At 42.8% G+C, this 23,966-nt stretch overlaps 1 protein-coding gene across 1 annotated transcript in view; it reads left to right on the plus strand.

Annotated features, from left to right (window-relative positions):
* Positions 1 to 23,966, plus strand: part of LOC104548071 (metalloprotease TIKI2-like) — a gene marked incomplete at its 5' end in the record, with an annotated part of 45,367 nt that overhangs the window by 7,969 nt on the left and 13,432 nt on the right. Inside the window, one exon of the mRNA XM_010193989.1 lies at positions 16,200 to 16,469. Within this exon, the coding sequence (XP_010192291.1) occupies positions 16,200 to 16,469 (270 nt within the window). The remainder of the gene's footprint in view (positions 1 to 16,199; positions 16,470 to 23,966) is intronic.

Here is a 23,966-nt window from a genome sequence, read left to right on the forward strand (position 1 = left end):
TTGCAGGGAGCTCTTTAACGTCCATGAGTTCCTAAAAAAAGGAACAGGAAGAAAGGGAGTCAACAACTTTTTTCATTGACACTTTCATTAAAATTCCTTTAAGAATTAAAAGAAAACAGTTGAGGATACAACTTTCTACATAGGAATACACTGACAAGTACATTTTCTGTCTTTCAGAAGTAACCAGGTCTTCACAGGGACATTGTTTACTGTTTAAATGGGATTAGACGCCCTCCAAAACAGCATTGTGTGACTGGTGACATGGCCAAATGGCTCCTTGTAGGCAGATCTTGTTGTGACAAACTGAAATTTACTGAAACTTTTATGAATTGTCCTTGCAAGTAGAAGATCAGTCTAACATACATATGAAAGGTGATCTTGGGCCATTTCTTGTCCACTTCAGTGCAAAATAGTCTCCGTTTTAATAACTCATGGTATCTCAGCCAAGCCAGGTGGCTTCATGCTGGCCACAACCCAACTTTAGGTCTGAAATGACTGTTTGGGTGTCCCTTTAGGAGACCCATGGTGAAGGGTCAGACTGAGAAGCACGTATATCAGCTGCTCCTCCTATTTAAGTGCTAGTAGTAGGAGTAGGAATGCCAAAAAAGTAAGTTCTTAAAACAGGACTAGTAAATTAAGAATGGTGAATATACGAAGTACTTATCACAGTAAATAACTTAGAAGCCAGAATACATGTTCATGTCATAATCATTGAATCATTTTTATGAGAAGTCAAAGTAAACTAATGTGTACTCTATAAAATATGTAGAGAGTTTAATTCATCCAGTAAGTCATGTGTTAGGAATATGGTACCCAGCTCCAGATCAGATAGGCTTCAGAGAAGCTTTAAGGTTTTAAAACCCTTCCACAAGCTCAACTGATCTCCAGAACCTTTGAATCACAGAATCACAGAATGTTAGGGATTGGAAGGGACCTCAAAAGCTCATCCAGTCCAATCCCCCTGCCGGAGCAGGAACACCCAGATGAGGTTACACAGGAAGGCGTCCAGGCGGGTTTTGAATGTCTGCAGAGAAGGAGACTCCACAACCTCTCTGTTAACCCTTCTCTGGAGCCCATTCTCCATGCAAGTGGAGGTCATGCCAATATGTTACCCACTTCCTGGGGATTAAACCACTGTGTTCAATGACTCAGGGCTTCCCAAGAAAGCAACTCAGTCACTCAATCTATCTGGAGCAGCCTCTGGTGCCTCCAAGGACAAGTTTTCTCTTGTGCAGTGGTTCATGTTTTCAGAGCAGAGATCAGCTCTCCTTTTTTCTTTTTTTTCCCCTTCCCATAACGTTAATTAATAAAGCAAATTTCTCTTAGTGGGTGTTTAAAGTCCTTGGGTTTCCACCTACGCTCCCAAATGCTCTGCATTTCAGGGTGGATGAAAAGTGAACCTGTGAATAGAAGCAGGAGGGAAGAAGAATGGATCAGGTGCTGTATGTGCATATAGACACAGTGGCTGTCAGCTGATAGAATGGAAGAACATCCTGAATGAAGACGATTTCCTGCAGTCGTGATTGCTATAAGTACCCTACTACAGTAATGCAATTTCAGAATTAATACATGCAAATTTAGAGAGAAAGATGGGGCACAGGGAGTGTCTGTCAGAAACTGAATTACCAGTTTGGGCCTCCACCTTGGCCTCGTGTTCAGGTAGGTGGCTGCGTGGATGGCAGTCATTCTGCTTGTGAAAATTGGATCCTTTGCCACTGTTACAGAATTTTCCATCAGCACCAAGAATTAGCCTATATTTATATCCAACATGGTCATATACAGTCCTGTCCAACACAGTCCTGTTGACTTCAGCAAGACAACATTGGTCCTACGGGGGACCAGAGTTGACAGGACTAGATTTGGGGTATTTCCCCTTTCTACTGCTGTATGGGACATCAGACCAGCTCATAACTCTGCAGTGCCACTCTGCTGGTGAGAGATACCTCATTTGGTATCCTCATCTGTGGGCAAGAGCACACTGAAGTCTTTCTCCGCTGACTCCCCAGACACACGTCAAATCAGGTATATACTAAGATTTTCCTGCTAACCTGCAGCAGCTCAGCAGCAAAGTCACAGACAGGCTCTAAGTGAGCACTTTGGTATCCAGTGCCCTGTCTGGCCATGACATTTGAATCTCCTGTCATCTGACCCCAGCTTCACATTTCCAAATTGCTCTTGCAAAAATAAAGGCAGTCACAGAAATACCTCTGTCGAGACAGCACGTCCCTGTTTATGTTTGAGCAGCCGATACAAATCTGGAGTCCCCAGCGATCAAAGTGCACATTCAGAGAGATGAGCCCCACGTTGTGTTTGAAGTGAGCGCAGCACTTTGAAACAAGGATGAAGCAGGAATAAATCAGAATGAAGGATGTAGGGCATTAACTACTTTACACGAAATCCCTGCTGGAAAGACGTGGCCAGTCTGCCAGAGTTTTCCTTGGAGAGTGCTTGGAAGTTGCATACCAGCCTATTTGTGGAAAGCTAAACAGTTCACTGTTGTCCTTGATGTGAAACGCTTCCCAGATAAACACTTTCCCCCTCCATTGAAGAAAAGCTATACGGCCTGTCCAGAGCGCTAGCACAGAGGACTACACTGGGCTTCTGCTCAGCCTCTGTGGAGTTGCTGGTTTCTATTGGCATTGAGCTTCGCTAAAGGCTATAGTTCATATACATACCAGCGTCGTTAAGAAAAGGCTAAGTTATTAAGTGAGACTGGGATAATCTTCAAGGGTTTCATAACGTGTGCCCACATCTTTGTGTCTCTGGGTTCGTTATACCCCTGGAATGTAAATCCCAATCCACAGTGACTAAACAAGGTTCACAGGGATCTCAAATGCTTTTGTGGTATTGTCTCCTCCTGATTTCTGAAGGGGAAAGAAAACATTGCTGGCTGAAATAAATTCACGTGGTTCTCTACAAGGAGAGCTGTAAACCTCTGCTGCTGTAGTGGGTTTAGGTTGTAACATTGCCTGCATTTGTGGAATTTTAAGTAATTTTAAGAAATTATTCCTAACACCCACTGAGTCAAAGCATCATATTCCAGCACAAGGAAGATCCAGAAGTCCCTGTGTGAACTTTGGAGAGAAAAAGCTGACTTCTGAAATCAGTAGCGCTAAGAGTCAGGGCTGCCTAACACCAGGGTAATACTGATGGTGGTTTGGTCCAGGTCAGTGGGTAGCTCTTCCTCTGCTTCTTCCACCCTGGCAGATGCAGATCTGAAGGACCTTGTTGTGTCCTCACCTCTGACTCCAGTTTGAGCACACAAGTGGTTTTTTGTTGGGTGCCTCCTTCCTCCCTCCATAGTGCTGGCCAGGCTGAGGACCTCTTCCCAGGAGCCAGGAGTCATTCCACTCATTGACCTACAGTCAGTGGATGCAACAGATGCACAGATTGGCTTCTTGCTGCCATTTTGTCATAGCGAACCTTACTTTGCATTTGTCGCAAAGGAATTGTCTTTCTTCCCCTAGAGGGATGTGATTTCTGGCTAATGTTAAATGAAAATTTTGCATGTGTATCAGACTTATGTAGATTAAGTTTTAGGTTGCAAATGAAACTGGGAAGTGCAACTTCCATTGACATTTAGCAGGCATTGAGGTTTTAAATCCCTGAGGCAATTTTAGAAACATCCCCCTCAAGGAGAAAGGACATTGACTTGAAATAAAGCAGAGTCAACAGGGGTTTTCTTTGTTTGTTTTAAAAATGCAGCCATGAATTTAGGGCACTTTCTATGTGTTCAAGCATTCATACTGCTAGCAATCGTTGCTGAACAATCAGCAATTCCCACTCAAATCAGTGAAAGACAGCAAATGAAACACACAGGCAATCAGAGGGGCTTAAATGAGGTGGTGGAGCAGGAGATTGATTTTATATTCTTCTTATTTCACTACTGGGGTGCACTGTCCCTCTTCCCTCCTTCTTTACCTCCCCTGCCTCTCCAAGAAACCCCTGGTCAGTCCGTGAATGCCAGACCTGATGAGGTCTAGGGGTTCTATGGGATTTTTATTTGTTGGACTCTGGTATCTGGGAAAGAACTGAGCTCATACCTGAGCCTTTCCTCATAAAGCCTGACTCCTTCCTGCTTATTTTCATATAAATGAAGACATCATAGACTATTTTTTTGATTTTCATGTTATTTGGGATAATTCAGTTACAACTGGCTGTCAGGGAGGAGACCAAGGGACAGACAGACGTGTGTGCAGGGTGTCATCATTTGCTTAGGAGAAGATCATTGCTTGAGTAGCATGTGCTTCTGTTCAGGATTAATGTCTCTGTCTCAGCGGGCCCGATGGGGCAGCCCCAGGCACTTACTCTCATTGCAGAGAGATGAGCCAAATGAATCATCCGGCGGTTTTAATTAAAACATCTTACGTGGGCAGCATTTCAGCAGCAAGAGATGGCAGCCTTGCAGCCTGGTCCACACTTATCTGTCTGCAATGCACACATGGCCCCATCAGCACATCGTCTCTGAGTCTTCGCTGTATTTCTTCCCACTATCTTCATGTGCACTGGGGAGTTACCGCCATGGGTGGATGGAAAACCAAAGCATGAAGAGGTTTTTAACTCCCTGAGGGAAACGGTGACAGCACAACTAGTTTAATGTTAGTTAAACCACTGACCCCTAAACCACTGAGCCATCCCTGTTGGGATTTGGTGGGCCACACTCAGGCTGTGAAAGCACTGGCAGCACTGTGCTGCGGCAAATAAATACGAGACACATCTCGGCCACCGCGAAGCATGACGCAGAGGTCATCTGAGTCTCCTCCCCGGTGCCTGAGACTCACCCACTCCTCTCAGCACTTTCTTGTGCAGATACGTCATGTGTGGAGCTGCTTCCAGTGAAAGTAGAAGATTTGTGTGGGTTTTAGTGTCGCCTGGTACATGCCTGTCAATCTCACGCTTGTGGTATGGAGACATCAACTATCCAGGATTGATCTGCTGCCAGGGTAGAGTACAACAACTGAAAAAAAAATAGGTCAAGGGTTTTCTGTCTCTGACACCAACATAAATTCAGCTCTACTTTGCAGACAGGGAGGCAGAAAATGGGGTTCCCTAGAGGCCCTTTCGGCTGAGGCAGCATCCCTGGCCTGTGCTATGAATCTACCTCTTACAGTAGAAGGTAGTAGTCTGAGGCAGAGAGGAGTCCTCACTTACTAAAAGGTGAATTCCTTACAGGAGAACTAGCAAGGAATGATAGTCAGTGTGGATTAAGAAGTAGTGGCAAAATCTGGATGAAGGTTGCAAGCTTAGAAGTTGAGCCCTTGCTCCTCCAGACCTTGGAAGTTGAAGTGTGTATTTCAGTGCAGAGCCACGTTGCAGTGGCAATCTGATCCCATGATGTCAGTAGGAGGGTGCACTCACCATGGATAGAGAAGACAGTTCGCTTCAATAATGTATACTAAAAAGGCACAACTTCAAATTACTAAAGTATTCTGAGAATATTTTGAGATAAGAAGCCCTCTGCTAGCAAAGGAATATTGGTGTTTCTGTAGTTTGAGCTGGATTACAGCACTACCACAGGAGAAGTCCTAGCTTGGTCACTCTCAAAGTGTTCCAGCTTTGCGTGGTGATAAGAAGCTAACATGACTGCTAGAACCTGTGCCAGATCCCAGACATAGTTTTGGTGAGTCTCTGACGTCTGTTAGACTTGTGATATTACATGCTTTTCAGTAGCCAGGCAGTGCTACAAATATGAGGCTGTGATACCCTCTCAAACAACTGGCACTTAGATAAAGCTTTTCTAGACAAACAAACAAACAAACAAACACAGACTAAGAAGACACACATGCACATACAACAGAGGGAGGAGGTTTCATAACTGACTTACTGTGCTCTGGGGAGCAGCAGAACGAGTGGTTTTCATTTTCCTGGTGTTTCACTTACTGCCGTGTGGGGTTCTCTTCATGACAGGAGAGCTTGGTGTAATTGCTGGTTTTGTGTGTGTTTGTTTGTGTACGTTTCTTTGCGTGTGTATAAATAGTTTATGTAGAAGTTGGGTTTGTTCAATCTTGTGACAAGAGCTATTTGTCATTCACGTTCACAAAGCACTCCCAGTGAAGGCTTCAACCACTGCCAATCCCCAGTCTGACTTACTATTTTTCCTTGACAAATTAAAACTGCACAGGTTACACGGACGGCACCTGAGGATCTTGATACCTCTCTGATCAAGGAAGCCAGCTGGCCTAATTCTTCTGCTGAGCCAGCAGAAAGCCTCTGGTAGCCATGCATGGTCATTCCCTCCCTTTCCTCCAATGGAAGATGCCTGGCACCAGAACTGCTCCAAGGACCCATCAATCTCCTCCCCCTTTTCTCAGCAGAAGCTCTTAGTACAGGACCTAAGTAGACCCTCATGACTCCTGGTGGCCAGCGCTAGCCAGTTAGATGCAGGAGGAAAGAAGCACTGCCTTTATGCAGACTCTCCTCCTCCTGCAGTTTTAGCTGTGTTGGTAACTCCTTGGAGCAGGTGAGCCTCCAAAGCTCCTTTGCAATGGGAAGAGTTCAGGGACAGAGGCTGCAAAGGCTCTCCCTTTTGTACAGCTGACTACTGTGTCATCGTATCCTCATGATGCTCTGGCTGTATCTGTCATCATCTCATAACCTTCACTTGTCAGCCTGCTGAGATGGAGCTCTTTGATGCATGCATAGCGTGTTTCTAGGATTCTTAAATGTGCCAATAAAATTAATAATAATAGACATTGCAATGTTGTTTGTAGCTGGTCAGTAAGATTTGCCTGAGTTTGTTAAAAATCAATCTTTCTTGTGGCTCCTAGATGCCTCCTAGATATTCAAGCTGAAGTTCAAGGTCTGAACTCATAGGTTTCCATTAAGAACCAAAACAGGAGCATATAAAACCTTCTTTTATTCCTTAATGTTTCATCAGCAATGTGCATGCTTCGTTACTGAAGAATTTTAATGCGGGATGGATTTTTCAGACAGAAATAAATATTTGATACAAGCAGTTTCATCAGCTTGAGTTAGTCCAGAGAGGGAACTCAGGTGAAGCCAGGCTAATATGTAGAGAGACCTTATGTCTCCGTTAACATCAGTTGATAGAACAGCATTAGACATCAAAGCAAGTGGAGTTTAGAGGAAGAGCTCTCCTGCCTTCATCATGTTTTAAGGACTCTGTCCATTACCATGCAGAAAAAATGCCCACAGGCTGAAGGTGTTGTCTGAATAGGGTTTCTGACAACTATTTTGTTCTTTTCTTGGAAACACTCAGGCCCTGTGATAAAAAGTGCCGTGGGCTGCAACAACATTTTGGAGAAAGGCAGAGTAGCTCTGTGCTCCTTTTTTTAGCTCGGCAGCCATCAGTGGCTAAGCGGATCAGATGTTTTACAGTGTCAGCTACAGAGAGGAAAAGTGGGTTCGGTGTAACAGAGATGTGGGATCTCTTGCGGCATGGTGGTCTTATGGCTCTCTGGTTCCACACTTCTGCCTGCTGCTCAGGTCAAGTGGTCCACGTCTCTCTCCTTCTAGTGATGGCAGCTACTTAAGTGCCTGTGTCATCTGTTGTCTTGCAACTGTAAGAGCCTGGACTGAAAAGATACTTAAGGGAGGACAAGTTGCCATGCTTACACAGATTTGTGATCCATCCAGTATCTCGTCTCTGCCAGGGCCCAGCTTCAAGAGCATCAGAGGGAAGTGCAGGCAACAGTGCTAGGCATACATGGAATTATCTGCCCTTAGCTATCTGCCTTAATTATCCTCCCTTATGAGGAGCAGCTGAGGGAGCTGGGTCTCTTTAGCTTGGAGCAGAGGAGACTGAGGGGTGACCTCATTAATGTTTATAAATTTGTAAAGGATGAGTGTCAGGAGGAAGGAGCCAGGCTCTGCTCTGTGACAGCCAATGACAGGACAAGGGGCAATGGGAGCAAGCTGGAGCATAGGAGGTTCAACCTGAACATGAGGAAAAACTTTTTTACTGTGAGGGTTACAGAGCATGGCCCAGGCTGCCCAGAGAGGTTGTGGAGTCTCCTTCTCTGCAGACATTCAAAACCCGCCTGGACGTGTTCCTGTGTGACCTGGTCTGGTGATCCTGCTCTGGCAGGGGGGTTGGACTGGATGAGCTTTCAGGGTCCCTTCCAACTCCTGAAATTCTGTGATTCTGTGATTAGTTTAAGACTGAAGTCAGTGAAAACCTTTTAGTCCCTTACGCTAGGCGTTTGGTACCTTGCTCAGTTGATGGCTCTGTAGAGAGTTTATTTTTACGATCTAATGGAAAGTAGGGACTCCTGCAGATGTTTCTTCTCTCCGGATAATCCAGCAGAGAAGGGAAACCAATTCCCAGAGGAGACAATCTGGGAGCAGAATTCAATTTGGATTGCATATGTGTAAGTAAGATACAAACAGTTGTGCATTAGCTGTGATTGAAACGTGTCTGAATGACAACTGCTGGGATGGAACAAATGCATCCTTTCTTTTCTATGCATAAAACGAGGTCAGGAATGGTATGGGAATAACAGCACATGAGATGAGAATAGTTTTGCGACTGAGTTAGGAAACGGGCCTTTACACATGACTATACAGCTTAGTGTCCCAAAAGCTGATGATGACTAGAGAGGAGCAGAACTGCCATAGACATCTGGAGCTCCTTTGACTTAAAATGGAAGTAGGAGAGAGAGGAGTTTTTGTATTTCTAGCTTCATTGTGACAGCTGGAAGAGAAAGAAGGATTTGTTCAGCCCTTGACTTACTTTCCAGTCACTGGAGTCTGAGATCGTAACTGCTGAGATGGGATGGTGGCATTTGGTCACCATTGTCCAGTTTTGCAGACACTGCCCAAGCCACCGTAAATCTGCTGTAGAATCAGAACCGGCCCAGAACTTTGGAAATGTCACGATTAGATCTGAAGAAACTTGCTGTTGTAGATTGGGCCAAACTGGATGAGAATTTTATGCATTGCAGAATCTGTGCAATGGTTAAAGTTAATTTCCAGCACCTGAAAAATCTGCTGTTTATAATTAATATGACATCACCTCGAAGAAACATAGAAAGATCAAAGAGTTTATAAAGAGGAAGCAGAGATTACATTGCCCAGTAAGAAGTCCACCATTGTTCTTTATTAAAGCAATATATATGTTTATTTAAAAGCTATTAACAGGAAAGAGCAAAATATTTATACTTGTTATTAACATTTTTCAAGCAGTAACATAAAAAAATGTGTGGAATAAGACTTGAAAGTATTCCAATTCAATAAAAATGCAACCCTAAGATCTTCTTTTGTGGCGTATTGCCATCACTTTAGATTCATCAGAAAGCCTGTGTATTCTTGGCAAATTTGGACCGGAGGCAGTATTTCCAATCCAGAGGTAACGCGGATACTCCAACATTTGTTTCTGTCCAAAATCAGGGAGGAAAAGCAGAAATATTAAAATTTCATTGCACAGTCAGCACTCAAAAATTTATTAGAAGACGCTGAAACGTTTCCGTTAACGTTATGTAGCAAGTCTTTCAGTGGTTCATGGACATACAGGAGCTGGAGTTGGAATGTAAAGTCCTGTCTCTCCTCCGTGCAGCAGACTTCCAGCACAAACCAGGTGTCCCAGGACAGCTGCATAGCTGCGTGCTCCCACGTTGAACCAGGATGCTTGAGCAGAAATGAACTCATCTTGACTTATGGGTTAGGTTTTCTGTTCAAGGAGCTTTAAGAGCAACTCCCACGAGACAGTGAGGCACCAAAGGCAGCAGGTTTATGAATATTTTGCTTAAACCAAACTACCGAGACGGAAATAGCTTAGCACTGAATTGGTGTGGTGATAGTAGGGCAGTGAAGATTTAGAGAATCAAATCTGAGGTGAAGTTTTGTGTGCCATGAGCAGAGAAATTTCATATTTGCTATTAATGTGGGAGGTGGAAGCAAGACTGGAGGCTCAGCCCATCCTCCTTCTGTGGGCACAGCCCATCTCCTGAGACTGGAATGTGCGGCTTACACGGTTTGCACTAAAGATGCATGAACAAAGGATTATTCAGTTGTAGAATTTAACAAAAAAGTCGAGAAGGGGAAATAAGTGCAGAGCAATCTCAAGTGGAACATTTTGAGGACATTTTTGAGGGCAGGGGTTGGAATTTGTTTGTATTTTGTAATTTTTATTTATTAGTTGGGTTTTTCTTTTAAATTGGGATCAATATTTAACAAAAAAGGCCACTTTGTAGCATTTGAGTCTTTGAAAACAGAAGACTAGAAAAAAAAATTAAAAGCTTTGTTCAGAAAGTGCTGAAATGAAACAGTTTGAGTTTTCTGAACTAAAAGAATTCATATGAAAATGAAATGGCACATTACAAATGTTTTGGCCGTCCTCTCTTTTTTCAGTAAATTCAACTGCTCAAGTTGCAGAAAGCTTGCATTTCTTCTCCTATCAGCTTGAATTTTCATGAAATGGAATAGATAACAGAAGTTTTACTTTTCTTACTGTGTAGTTTCTCGGACTGAGAAGGAAAACATCGCCATCCATGGAAAGATCTTGACTTCACAAGCTTTTCACTTCTTTTATGCAGAGCTGAGGGTTTGCATATGTATGTGTGTACTGACGACCACATTCCCTTTCATACTAAGGCCACAGTTCTTGAACAACAGTGATTATTCCCAGAGAAACAATCTGACATGGATTCTGACTCCAGAGATATCTTCCAAGTTTGGGGCAGACTGTAATCTAATTTAACTACTTAACTAATTTAGCTGCTGGTGAGATGCAGTTGACTCTGCTGCAGAAATGAAAAAACAACTTATTTTCCAAATTCTGTTAAGAAATGGAAGTGCTTTAACTTTAGAGTGCAGGCCTAAGGCACCTGCATCCTAAATCAAATAACCTCATTATAATTAAGCTAATCAGGTGATAGAATAATCAGGGATTTCACAGGTATTCTCTTTTGCTGTCTCTTGAGCCCAAATTCATCCTCAGTAATTTATGGCACTTACCTGAAGCAGCTCAGATAAGTAAACTATGGGAGAATCTAATTGTCCAATATCATCTTTGGAGTTACTCTCTTTTGCAGTAAAAAAAATACATGCTTTCATCTTGAAGGAGAGGAACTCCATGGTGGTATGCACTGGTGTCACCTGTTATGTGAGAGACCATGGTCTAAATCCATACTACCCATCACTAGTCAGAGGCCCTGTGAGCTATGTTGGGTGGGTTAGGATTTCTGCCTGGTTTTCTGTTCTCGTTTTGTTTGCTGCTCTCTCAAGAGCTTTGAAAATCTGAGTTTCATCCTAGCATGGAAGAGAAAAAATTGCAAAGGTTTTTGTGGGACAGAACATTCTGGTGCCCATCCCATGTGTGTGCATGATTGCTCTCTCTGGGAGATGTGTAAGGAAAAAAAAGCAAGAAGCAGATGTCCCTGTGGGCTGTGGCGAGGGGAGCAAGGATGCGTGCAAGGGACTGACAAATTCCTGCCTTGACAAAGACTCCCAAACTGGAATTTATGAGAATCCATCTATACTAAAATGCTCTTACCTTGGTGTCTGTCTGTCATCCAGGTGCATCCCAAGAACAGTGGCATAAGGATAAAGCTGCTGCATCGCACATTCCTTATAATCACTACAGCTTCTCTCTTGGTGAAACAAAATCTTCCCTTCTCTGATGGTTCTGAAAATTGAAGCAAGAAAACCTCAGAGATGTTGCTGTACTTGGAAGTGCGTGCAACACATGGCAGTCTCCTGAGCAAAACTTTTCCATTGCTCACGCTACAAAGACAAGATGCAAATAACAAATTGGCAGACTTGCGTTTTAGAAGATTCTGCACATATCTGAGGGAGCAGAAACATTACCACAAGATTGCTGAAAAAACAGATTGACAATGTAGTTGTGTGGAAGATGTGTCTGGTCAGCAAAGGCACGTCCTCTCTCATGAGCTAAAGCAAGGGCAAACTCCAGGCCCTGCTGAAGCTCAGGGGAAGCTCGATGGGAGTCACCCAACCATTTTTAACATTACTCCAGCAGGATCAGTGGGCAGAGGTGTTAGTGGGGTCTGCCCTACCCGATGCTCCCCTCAGAGAGTTGCCAATGATTTGGTGGCTGGGAAGATCCCTGCTGGTGGGGACGAGGTGTGGTGCAAGTTGTAGTGTTAACACCACACAGCCTCCACCCATGGGGAAAGGCAGGCTGTTCACAAAGGCCGTTCAGAGCAGGAACCAAAGGTGGCTGTTCTGATTCACCCCATGGAGGAGGTTATCAAGCCCAGAGATGGTCATGGCCCTCTGAGCTGCAGATACTTGATGCAAGAGGAAGGAAGAAGCTTGCCTGGGCAGGGAAAAAGGCATGGCCAGACTGGCTTGGAGCTGAATGAAAGTGGGACCCAGGCAATTTTAAGCCTGGAAATTATGATAAGAAGCCATTACAGGACTTCATTTTGTTAATGTCATTTTTCTGACCAGATCCACTCGCTAACCCTAGCAAATCCCAATGATGAGTCAATTTTCTGTTGTCAGTGCCAGCACAAAGCGACACTAGAGACCACAAGGCAGAGAGAGAAATGCTGAGACAGCCTAATGGAGCGTACGGCTCAGACTAAACTACTTGTGTGTTTTGTTTTGTTCTTTTGTTTCTTGAAAAGAATTAGAAAAGGATGGCAAATTTCACCAGCAGTGAAACAAAACCACAGATGCCTTTGTGGATTAAGCATTTTCAAGAACTAGCAAGAGTAAATGTTTTCCTGTTTTCACTCTTGGTACCTTAGGACCAAGCCACATAGGATATTTGCTGAGACTCCTAAGTTTTCTTATTTGGACTTTGCTATTTTAGAGAATTCATTTTGCAGAACTGTGCATCCCAGGAAAGGAAATTAAGGTCAAAGATGAAAAAAACTCACCTAAGGGCCTGAAATACTTTTAGTTTCTCAAAGACCACCCTGAGTGGGAATGATAGATTTAAAAAATGCGTGGAAACTCTAAGCCTGGAGTTGTATCAAGTTATTCATGAAAAATCTCTGAGATCTTTGTGTGGACCAAGATATTTGGGTGGTACTTTCTCAGTCTTTCTTCAGAAGAGGCATGGTGGCCTCACAAACTCAAAAGTAGCCCTTCTCTTTCTCTGGCTTTAAAATTAACTGTGTATCTTGAAAGCTGTCTCAGCAATAGTAAAGGAGTGGGAAAAAAGTGTGCTATATCCCCATGGTTTCATACAGTGCAGCTGTGCTAACAGAGTGCATTGAGACTGAACCCAAAAGAAAGACACAAAATAGACCATAAAATGATCAGTTGAATCTAACAGTAAATCTTCACACAGTGGGGAGATCTATTGTCCAGGTATCCTGTTGCAGATGGGAGGTTTTTGTCTTCTTTTTTTTTTAATAGGGGGAAAAAATCCAGAATATTAATAAATTCAGGCCCTTTGTATTAATAAGATTTTTACTGAAATCAATGGGAAAGTTATCTTCTGATAGGAGGACTGCCTTACTTTAAAATAAAATATTTAAATATTCTTACAAGATATTTGAATTAAATATCCATATTCTGTGGGATTAAAAGTTTTGATTTTACTTCGAGTTGAATGGCTGTAGGATAATAAACAGTTCTGAAAACAACCAAGTTTCTAGATCTGCTAAATCAATTTTTTCAAAAACTTCATTATTTGGAAAGAAGCGAGCATGCATCTATATACAGCCTTCAAGAGTCCTTCCTAGGTCTTGGGGTGATTATCAGTAGTACAGGAATAGTGGAACAAGTACCAATCAAATGCAGTGTGCAGTTGCACAGTGGAGCTATTCCCCGTGCGCTGACTCTAAAGTACAAGTGGTTGGTTTATAACCCTCTTTAGGTTACAACATTTTAATGTTTCTTCAGTGTTTATTTATTCTCTTCCCAAAGAATGTTCTAAAATATCAAGTTTACAACCTGTGGCTCATGTGATGGTAGTGGAAACAATTAAGCCAGAAGCTTTCAAAGCCGCCACTAGGATTTTGATGCCCAAACTCATTAATTTTAATAAGAAGTGAGCTGCCAGTCATCTTAAGTGGTTCCTAAAATCTCAACCCATAAAAACACCTCTCTACTGGTTCCAGTTTACTAGGAGCTCAGAGCTACGTAAACGTGTAACAAAATAGTAGGTGTTAAAAGGTGGAAAGTATGTGTTCAGATGTCTCTAAGACCATTCAAGGAACCAAAAGGCAGCCCCAGCCTTGAGCTGGCAGATGTGGGCTGACGTGGAGGCTGCTCCTACCTTCAGCATCTTGGAGAATTACTGACCGATCAGAACGTGAGGCACAATCTTGGTGGCAAGGAGAGGAAAGACAATGGAAACAGAAATCGTGGCAACAGCTCAGATCAAGCTGTGATGATCACATTGCTTTTCTACTTTGGGCTCTTTCACAGCTGCTCCACGCTTTTGGCTTCTTAAGATGTTTCTGCCCACCTCAGCCTTGTGTCCAGGGTAGCGCTCTTCTCCTCAGCGTGCAGATGGACGGCTGGACTTTCCTTTCACATGAGTCTGGAGATGGCTTTGCATCAGCCATGAGCCTACGAAGTCTTGAAGGCTTTAGAGAGCACCAAGGTCTCTCAAAGAAAGTTGCTGTACTGTTGAAAACTCATTCTCAGCATGAATCTCAGAAGAAAGCCTTAATGGGGAAAAAAATCCAGAACCAGCAGATTTCTCTGTGATGTAAAATAGAACATGGAGTGAGTATGAATGAGTTTGAAGAGTTCACTGAGAGAGCCAGAATGCTTGGAAAAAGAAGGAAAATATGGAATTTTCTTGTGTCTTTTATTAATGAAAGCAACCTTGGAGAATTTTAGAATGAGTTTAAACAAGTGTTGTTCTTTTCTGTATCTGTCATACAATCTCTGAAGAATTTCATTAATGTTGGCTACGAATGACTAAGTCACTGTAGTTTTTGCCAATGAGTCTCATAGTAGCAACAATTAATTCTCAGTAGCAATTGGAAGGACCTTTGGGTGAAACATGATGCAGTGGAAATAGCAATGACCGTCTTGACTCCTATTGTAATGAACTTCAAAAAAAATCAAAAAGAAATAAGCTCTCATTAGTAGTAGATGTGACTTTCTTTGGAAGAGAACAGAATGTTCCATAAATGAAACATGTGGTTTCACTTGCAGCACATTTTGTACATTGTCACCAATGAAGTTCAGGATTTTTTATTACTTTTTCATTAAAATGTCTTACTGGTTTCACTCAGGAGGCAAAACTTTTCACATGGCTTTAATAATTTCTGTCATAAAAGTCATAGCATCCATGTAATAGAAATAGTTTTGCAGACCACAGCTTCATCTTGCCTATTAATTGTCTTCCATTTTCTGTACCTACCACTCATTGGGCCATCCCAGAGACATAAAAAATTCCTCTCTTGCAATTAAGACCAAACAGGAACTCTTACTGAAGTTAGGAAAAAAAACCGCTTTGTGTCAGTACTGGTTTATTAGATTTTTGCTTCAGATGCCTCTGCTCACACAAGTAAGTTGACATGGCCACATATCAAAGCAGGGAGTTTGTATTGACGTTTTTCTAAAATTAGTAAAACTCTAGAAGATGAAAATGATAAAAGCCCCTTTTCTGCAGGGTTCCAGAGATGGCAGTATTTCAATCAGGAGTGATGAGCTCTGGCAGTATTGTTTCAAGGTGGCTTTGGACAGGTCATTTATCCCCTTTTTAGCTTCATTTCTCCATTATATAAAAAGTGCTGGAGTTCAGGTCTCACACATCCCATCCCAGCAGCCTCCCTATTAGACCAGGCTTCTGTCATCAGTCTGGGCTTCCCTGTCACCACTCCTTACTCGGATGAACAAGCGTAATTATTATTACTGCAGTCAAAACAATGACTCATTTTCCACGGATTATATCCAAAGCTGGAAAAAAGAGAACTAGTGTTATCTCACTAATTTAAGATCACTTTCTACTAATGTATCTGTTTTACTCGGAGAGAGTCACAGTTTGCCATTTAACCTTCAGCACAGTGGGGGAGGTGACGTTGACCCCTACCACAGGCTCTAAAATCTGTGTGAAGTAATTAAAATGCCAGAAAACAGCAATAGCATAGCAAATGCCTTTTTGCCCTCTTTCGGTTTAGTATTTATTTAATAGTTTGCTAGGAAGTGCTATTGCTGTCTGTAGTTGCTGCCCCTGAGTCTTTCTCCTTGTACACTTCTTAGCACTGAGGAGCACCCACCAAGTGGTGTAGTCCTCTGCTTTCACTGTTTCTTAGCACGATCTCTCACTTATTCATCAAACGTTTCAATGTTGTGTTTTGCAGTTCAAGGACAATAAAGACAAGCCCAGCCTTAGAAGGGACCTCAGCAACAGCCCTGCCTGCTCTCCAGCTCTCTGAGCAGGTCCCATTGACGTCTCCTTCCCTGAAGCCCCTGCAGATGGATGAAGAAGACAGCCTGTCTCCTCACCTCCTGTTGCCAGATAGCATCAGCCAGCTAGAAGAGTTTGGCAGGCAGAAGAAATGGCACAAGAAGCAGCACAAACACCATCGCCAGAGGCAGTTCAATGACCTCTGGGTTCGGATAGAAGACAGGTGAGTCAGGACTTTTATGGTCTCTGTCCTTTCCTTGCTGTCTCCTAACTAGTTGCTCTGTACAGATCCCAGCTCTTGCTGATTAGACAATAAGGAGGGTTTCAGAAAGGCTAAATGGGAGACATGGTTCTGGAGCCTAATGAAGAACTAGGAGGAAGGTTCATAGGCACTCTTGATGTAAAAGTAAAGAGAAAAAAAAGCCAGTGCTTAGAATATTTAACATACACAGAAACAAAGACCTGTCAGAGTGAAAACAGGGAAAAAATGACGGTGGAAAATATTTTGTGTTTGCCCTCTTTCTTCCAATAATTTTCCAGTCTTTACTGTCAGTTTTCAGCCCGAAGACTTGCCCATTTTCGAACCATGCAGAATATTCCTTGGAGTTTTTAAGATTCTGACATGCCTGACATTCAGTCTTCTTAACTGTGGTCCGAGGCTGTACTGTTTTAACGTCTCAGACTGCATTGAAAACAGCAAACTGAGGCAAAATGAAGTATTTAACTAAGGCCTCTGTGAAGAGAATGCAGGTAGGCACATTTTCATGGCATTTAAAGTTAAAAACTCCCATTCAGTATTTGAATAAGAGGATGAATCTGAGCCTTCATGTTTGACCAAGGCTGCTCAGTGTGTGTTTTTAGGATTCCTGGGCAATTTATTCTCCCACCTCTAAGACTGGGAAAGCTCTTAGTGCCTTTATCCAGGCCATGATGGGCAGATAAACAGCCACAATGTTTATAGATCTGCTAACAAGTAAAAGGAATGAAATAATCTGTTGGGAATTGGCTGCTCGCCTATACATGTAATGGTTGGACTGTCTTTGAGCGTTACTCTTATTCCCATTTTCATAGCACCTAAATGCCGTGTAAGTAAAATGACTCAGAGTATCTCAGAGGCTTCTCCCTTTGCTAAGGAAAAAACTCCACATTTTTGTGTTCTGGGATCCTTTTTTTATTTTTATTCAATCTTTTTAATGGAGCAGTTGCCTCATTTTTGTTGTAGTTTATTGTATTCTCGGGGTGAGTGATATAAGGGTTGTTATTAAGGTGGTGCATATTAACATAATAAGACTATTTCTGAGGCCAATACCATCCTTGGAAAGAAGGATCAGACTTGGATTCAGGTGTTTTGTCTTCAAAGTGTGTTCATTGGTTAGGTCCTCTCCACAGAGGATGTTTAAGCATGAACTAAAAGGCATTTTGGTTCAACCTAGTTGATTGCCTCAAGGACAAGGAACTTTTCTATCTTGCTTCTGCCTGGACACACCGAGTCGTGGTTTCCGTGATGTCCCAGCATTTCACAAGGGTGTTTGGTCCAGCTCACCATACATGTTACGCAAGTGTATGCTTGGTGCATACAAGAGGTGGTTAAATAGTCAGATCTGGTGGAATCCTGGCAGCGAGGCACAACCCTCCTGCCTGCATCCTGGCTGTCCAGAAAGGACATTGGATATCAGGCCTGATACAGCTGTGGAAATGTGCAGCTGGAGGCTTAAAGCAGTGGTGCTTGCACAGCTTTCGTGGACTTCTGTGCCTTTTGCTGCTTTTATTTCAGTAAAAAATGTTATATTTAAAGGGGTAGTTACCTATATTAGAATTAAATTATTTGCACTGTGCTCCTGCAAGATTTCATCTAAATCAAAACCTTTTATCCCTCAACTTCCATCTCATACGGATGGAGACTGGGATAAGGAAATGTAAGTTTCCGCTCCCACCACGCTGGTGATGAACCAGACGCTGTGTGTCGCCTGCCTTGCAGAAAGATCCCAGGGAGATACTGGTGGGAGATCACAGCCCTCGAAATGAGGAAAGGCGAAGAAGCGAAGCCTGCTTTCAGATGATTTCAGTGCTTCTATAGTTCTGGAGTAACTTCTGGTGTTTTCCTGGAAACAAAACAAAACAAGAAATACAAACTGTTCAGCTAAATCAGAGACTCACAACCAGCTCTGGTTTCCCCATAAATTGGATGGGGTCTCAACTTTCATAAACCAGCTGCCGCATATTGTGCTCTTGGCAGTTGGGTTTCATCAGCATTAATTGCAAGCTGGACCTTGCACAAGGCAATAAATGAGTTGTCTCTAGCTGGTTCCTTTCTGATTGGCAAGAAAAGAGCAGAAATGTGTGCCTGTCACCAGACTTTGGAGTGTGATCATTTTGGGGAGGAAACAGCTAGGATAGCTAAAAGTATGGGCAATGGAGTGTTACCGGTGCAGGAGAGAAGCTCGTGAACTTATATTGTGTTGCCTCAATAATGTTCACCAGTTCACTCCACAGTAAGACTGTTAGCACTCATTGTTTGGAGGATAGTTAGTGTACTAGAAGTTCACGCTCTGGCCTGTCCCATAATGTCCCATAATTATTATAATAATAAATCCACAGTGTCCCATTGTGCATTTGCATATACTTAAATTGGAGGCCTCGTGTTCTGTATGGACTGAGCTGTCTCCGTATAGTTTTACCTTGAGCTATGGCCTCATATTTCCAAATGGTTGTTCTTCCAGCTTGAGTTTCCTAATTCGCCTGTAGTCACCAGGTACTTGACTTGTTCACCTTTGAGACAAAGTGGAGGGATTTAGGTCACTGTAACAGCTTTTAGGCAAAAGCTGCCTGAAACTCATTGTTTCCATGCGAGGTCTCCAGAATTCAGCTGTTTGAGCTGCTTTTCAACCTGAGAAGTCAAAGAGAAATATGCAGGTGGAGGACAAATCCAGGCAAATTTAAACCAGATTATTGATTATTGTATGAACCTCATTGAACTGTGAAATGACTGTGGTTGATACGGCTCTTTTCCAGAGCTTTATTGACCATGGATTAGAGGACTTTATGAGCCATGAATTGCTGGGTTTTTGTAGACTACGCATTTCTAGGCTATCTCATGCACTTCCATGGAAATCTTGGGGTGTTTTTTTAAGCTACCAACACAGAAACAAAGGAAATGAACACAGGAGAACAATCTTAAAGGAACATCAAAGGTCTGACTCCAACCTATAAAAGCCAGGAAATCCATAATTAATGATTCCACTAAGACTTCAGCTCACACAGTCGTTCAGGTCTGATCTGAGGTTATAGCTACAATCTGAAATGGCCTTGTGAAAAATGAGTCATCGTTTAGTGTCACACATCATTATTAGTATTTACTTTCAGTTATACCTTGGAGATTGTCCTTGCCTCTTTGTTCTGTCTTAACAGCTGAGGCGTTTGAGTTGGCATCCCTGAGTGGAGGATGTTTAGATTGGTGTGTTGGAGGGTTAATACCACTGTGGAGGATGAGAAAGCTTCTGCTGTGTCTTCTCCATGTCTTTGACAAAGCTAAGATTTGCTGATCTCCTGGGTAATCAGCTACACTGAAGGCTATTAAAAAACAAAAAACGCTGATGAAATGTGTGGTTTCCTCTCCCTTCTGCCTCCTCCCCCCCTCAAATCTAAACAAAATGAAAAAGTCCTGGCTGGCTGCAGTTTGAGTTTGAAATTGTTTGTCAAGAATCAAAATTAAATGGAGATTTCAAGTAGTGAGATTGTTTTTTAAACTACTTGATTTTGCAGAAATGTGCAGATCTGAAGTCTGTCTTTGGGAGGAATTTGAACTTAGACAAAACTGAAAGCCTAGCTAGCTTCTGTAGCCAAAAAACAGCTGAGGCAGCAGGGAGGAGAGGCAAAACCCTTGGGCTGGGAGGCTGCAGTGTGACACACAGAATGTGTTATTGTTCCTGTTGACACTGTGTTAGCTAAGCTTCTCCTCATTATATGTAATTAATTACAGATCATCCACTGGCTTTTCATGATGTAAATTGAAGGAATAGAGAAATGGCTATGGCGTTTCAGAGTCATCGATGAAGGTCAGATCAGGATCGCACCTTTGTTCTAGTGGGCAAATGGTTTATGGCTACAAGCAAAACCATCCCAGAAGAACAGAGAACCTCAGATGGAAAGGGAGTGTTCTAGGCAGGGCAGGAGGAACGCTTCTGGGAACAGGGAGGGATGGAGGGCAGTTAGTAACCAGGAGGGTGTTTCAGGAGGTGTGAGGTTTGGAAGGAGCGATGGCAGCTGGGAAATGTGGGACACGGTGGTGGGAAGAAGGGCTGCTGGTGAAGATGGTCATTGGGAAGACACTGAGGACACACCAGTGCTTCACTTGCACCGGCAAGAAATTAAAGGAAAAGGATTGTAATCAGAAGAGAAAAAAATAATTTCTTGTCCCAGATGTAAGCTCAGCCCTGCAAAATCTCCCATTAGTGGGAAATGAAATGAATTCCCCCTGTAATTGGAAATGGCATTTCTCTGATAGCCCAGTGCTGACTATTCAACCCCAGATGAATGCAATAACACCACAAATATCAATTTTTTTTGGAAGCAGTAGTTATTTTAGGCCAAAAAAAAACCCGCAAGTTATACCAGTGATGGATGAAGGGAGACAATGTGCAATAAACTGCACTAAGTGTGCCTGTATAGAGTGAACCTTATCAGTTTGGATGGAATTTAAGCACTTAGCCTGTTATCCTTTCTTTCAAGACAATGCAGTGATGAAAAACAGAACTCTGTCAACTCAGACAAACTTTTAATTTCACTTAACTGCCTCTGAAAGGTAAATTTTGGTAAATTAATCCAAATTGCTTCCTTTTCACAACACTCGGTGGTGAAATACAGTACTTAACTTCATTAAAGAAAAGGCTGCTTTTCTTTAGAGGAGACCTAGACACTTTTGAAGTCTAACAGGTAAATTGTGGTCAGATGATTTCCCTCCATATGGTAGCTTTGAGCTTGAAATTTCCATCACTGGGGCCTTGTTTGTTTAAATTACTCTATCCGCCTCCCTGGTAAGGATACTGCTCAGAGAGTGCAAGCCCACTGATGTTCATGGGCAGGAGGGATCACTCCCTCCTCCAGCCTTTCTTCATGCAGCCATATAAGCAGTTGCCACCATTGCATTTATTTGCATTTATTTGCATTTATTTAACCAAGGATGAGGGTAGAGCTTCAGGACCTTTCTAACTCGTTGCGGTGAACCTGTCTCCCAGAGAGACTGCTCCAGCAGCTAGAAACAGCGGGAGCGTAGATATGATGGAGTCCCACCTTCCCTCCCTTGTCACACCTCATTGCTGTTTGGGGCTTAACTGTGTTGTGTGGCCCCTTGGCTTTCCTCCAGCACTTCTGTCTGCCATTTCCTTCGCTGTTCTCCTGGCAGGATTTCCTTCTCGGGAAACTTTCATGATCACAGTCCCCTATCAGTGACTGCCCCCAGTCTCCGGGGCATGGCATAGAAATATCTAATCATCAGAAAAAATCTCTTGGTTTGACAGCTTGGTACAAGACCCTTCTGTCACACTGAGTGGTCTCAAAACACCTCCTAAAACACCTCTCAAAACTGAACCTTTCTATCTTTAACTGGCCCAAAAATACAGTGGCCAAAAGAAGACATTTTGAGCAGTGAAGCAGTGCATCAGTGATCAGTGCCTATCCCCCACATTGCGTGCCTCTCTTAAACGTGCAATCCTGCCTCTGCAAAGGCATCCTCAGCTCTTCCTGAGCAGAGAACAAAGGGTGAGGAATACTGTCTTTTCCCCTTCTTAGTTTCTTACTGTTTCCATTTGATCCCCCTTTAAGATGAGCAGATGGTTTGGTGCCTCCATTAAACACCACCAACTTTGGCAGCTCTCTCATCCTGCCCTTCACAGAGCCCCAAGTACACAAGCCCTCCAAGCAGAAGTAAAATAACAGCACAGTATAACTCAGCGCAGTACAAATAAGAGGTAAATCTCCTGACTCCGGTAACATATGATACAGCGATGACATATCCTCCCTCCCTAGATAGTTATTATTGAGGCTTCTTGGATTATCAGGTTAGTCAGAGTGCACAGAACATATTAATTAAAGCTGTGAAACCTGGGCTCAGCACACAGCTCTCTCATGCATCGCAGCAACGGATGGGAAGTCCTGATGTTCGTGTCCAAAACTCTTAACATCTCCATACTAATAGAGTCTCCCTGTCAGCTGGCCCTGAGTGATAGCTTCTTCCTCCTTGTAAAGTCAGAGAGTTAATTTGTTATTCTCCAGATGGGGTTGAAGAGATGTGCAGCCACACTTTCACCTGCGAGACACGCGAAAAGATCTGTGTGTTTTACTTTATTCTGCTGTTATTCTCAATAAGGTGCTGCCACTGTGTGATGAAATAAACACAGATAAACTTAAGAAAAAATAAGCAAGAGCCTTGCATCTTTACTCTCACTATTGGTTAAGTGTCTCACCAGCAGTATGAACAATTAATGTAAAGCAGTATGCAAACCCTATTTTTATGAAAGCTATAAATACCTGAAAATGAAATCATTAGAGATAAAGAACGTGGAAGTCTTTTGGAAGTAGAGACATAATTTGTGTATGGATTTCAATTCTATTTCATGAAACTAAATTCCTTATTGGTAAGGCCTATGGTATTTTATTTTTGTGAAATTTAAATCCATCATGAATATTAAATCCATATTTTTGAAGGCGAGCAAGTAACAAAATTGGAGCACACAAAAGCTAGGATTTTTGAACAGTGAGGTATTTTTCAGCCCTGGATATCCAAGAGCACTTTCTACTCCTTCCTCCTCAATGCCTATCAAGATTGGAAATACAATGCAAGATGTTTTATGGGATCTATTAAGAACGTTCTCTTCCTTTCTTGTTTTCTACTTTTCATTTGAGGTGTATTAAAGTAGCCTGTAATATGTATTTATATCTGCCCTAGTTTGGTGTATTTCTGACTTGAGCTGAACATAGTCCTACCATTGCTAGCTTTGTTCAGCCACCTAAGATCTGTCAGATGCAGCACAGACAAAACGTTGGCTTAGGATTCAGTTTCAGGAAGGAGCAGCTGCTGAGTTGTGACGATCTCCTCCTCCACCATGCACATCCCCACTTGTTCTGCTGCTTCTCAGCCAATGCAGTCTCATTTCCTCACCCAGTGCCAGGACTCCTTTTGATTTTGGACAACCTGATAAATTTTCAGTTCCATGATTCTCCATTTTCTGCTTAAATGTTCTCTTTCTCCATTACTCTTTCTACCTGCCCTTTTTAACTTTGGCTGCATGGGCTCTGGAGCAAGGAATGGGAAGGGACCCCTTCAGCATCTCCATCTTCATCCCCAGACCTCTGCACTCACCTCCACCCCTCTGAGCTCACCTTGCAGGAGACTGTGATCCTACAAACACTGCCTTCGCTTTCCAGTCTGTCCATGCCAATGAAAGTGTGACATTTTGGAGCTTAACAGCCTTCAGCAGAACCTCTTTGAGATGGGGGCATGTCTCACTTGTAGTTACCATGTCTTTGTCATCTGGCATTACTGCAGGCTGCAGTAGGTAGGAGACATAGCTAGGCATCCTTCTTCTTCATTTTTTAACCATAAGGTAGATCTCCTCCGTGTTATTTCGTCTTTGCTTTTCCTACCATTTTCAGACAGATGGATGCATTGCCAAGAACACTGCAGACTGAACGAGGCAGTCAGCATTGGCTTCATTTATTCTTT

Source organism: Mesitornis unicolor, unplaced genomic scaffold, assembly GCF_000695765.1.
Source record: "Mesitornis unicolor isolate BGI_N332 unplaced genomic scaffold, ASM69576v1 scaffold13710, whole genome shotgun sequence".
In the NCBI taxonomy this organism is placed as follows: Eukaryota; Metazoa; Chordata; class Aves; order Mesitornithiformes; family Mesitornithidae; genus Mesitornis; species Mesitornis unicolor.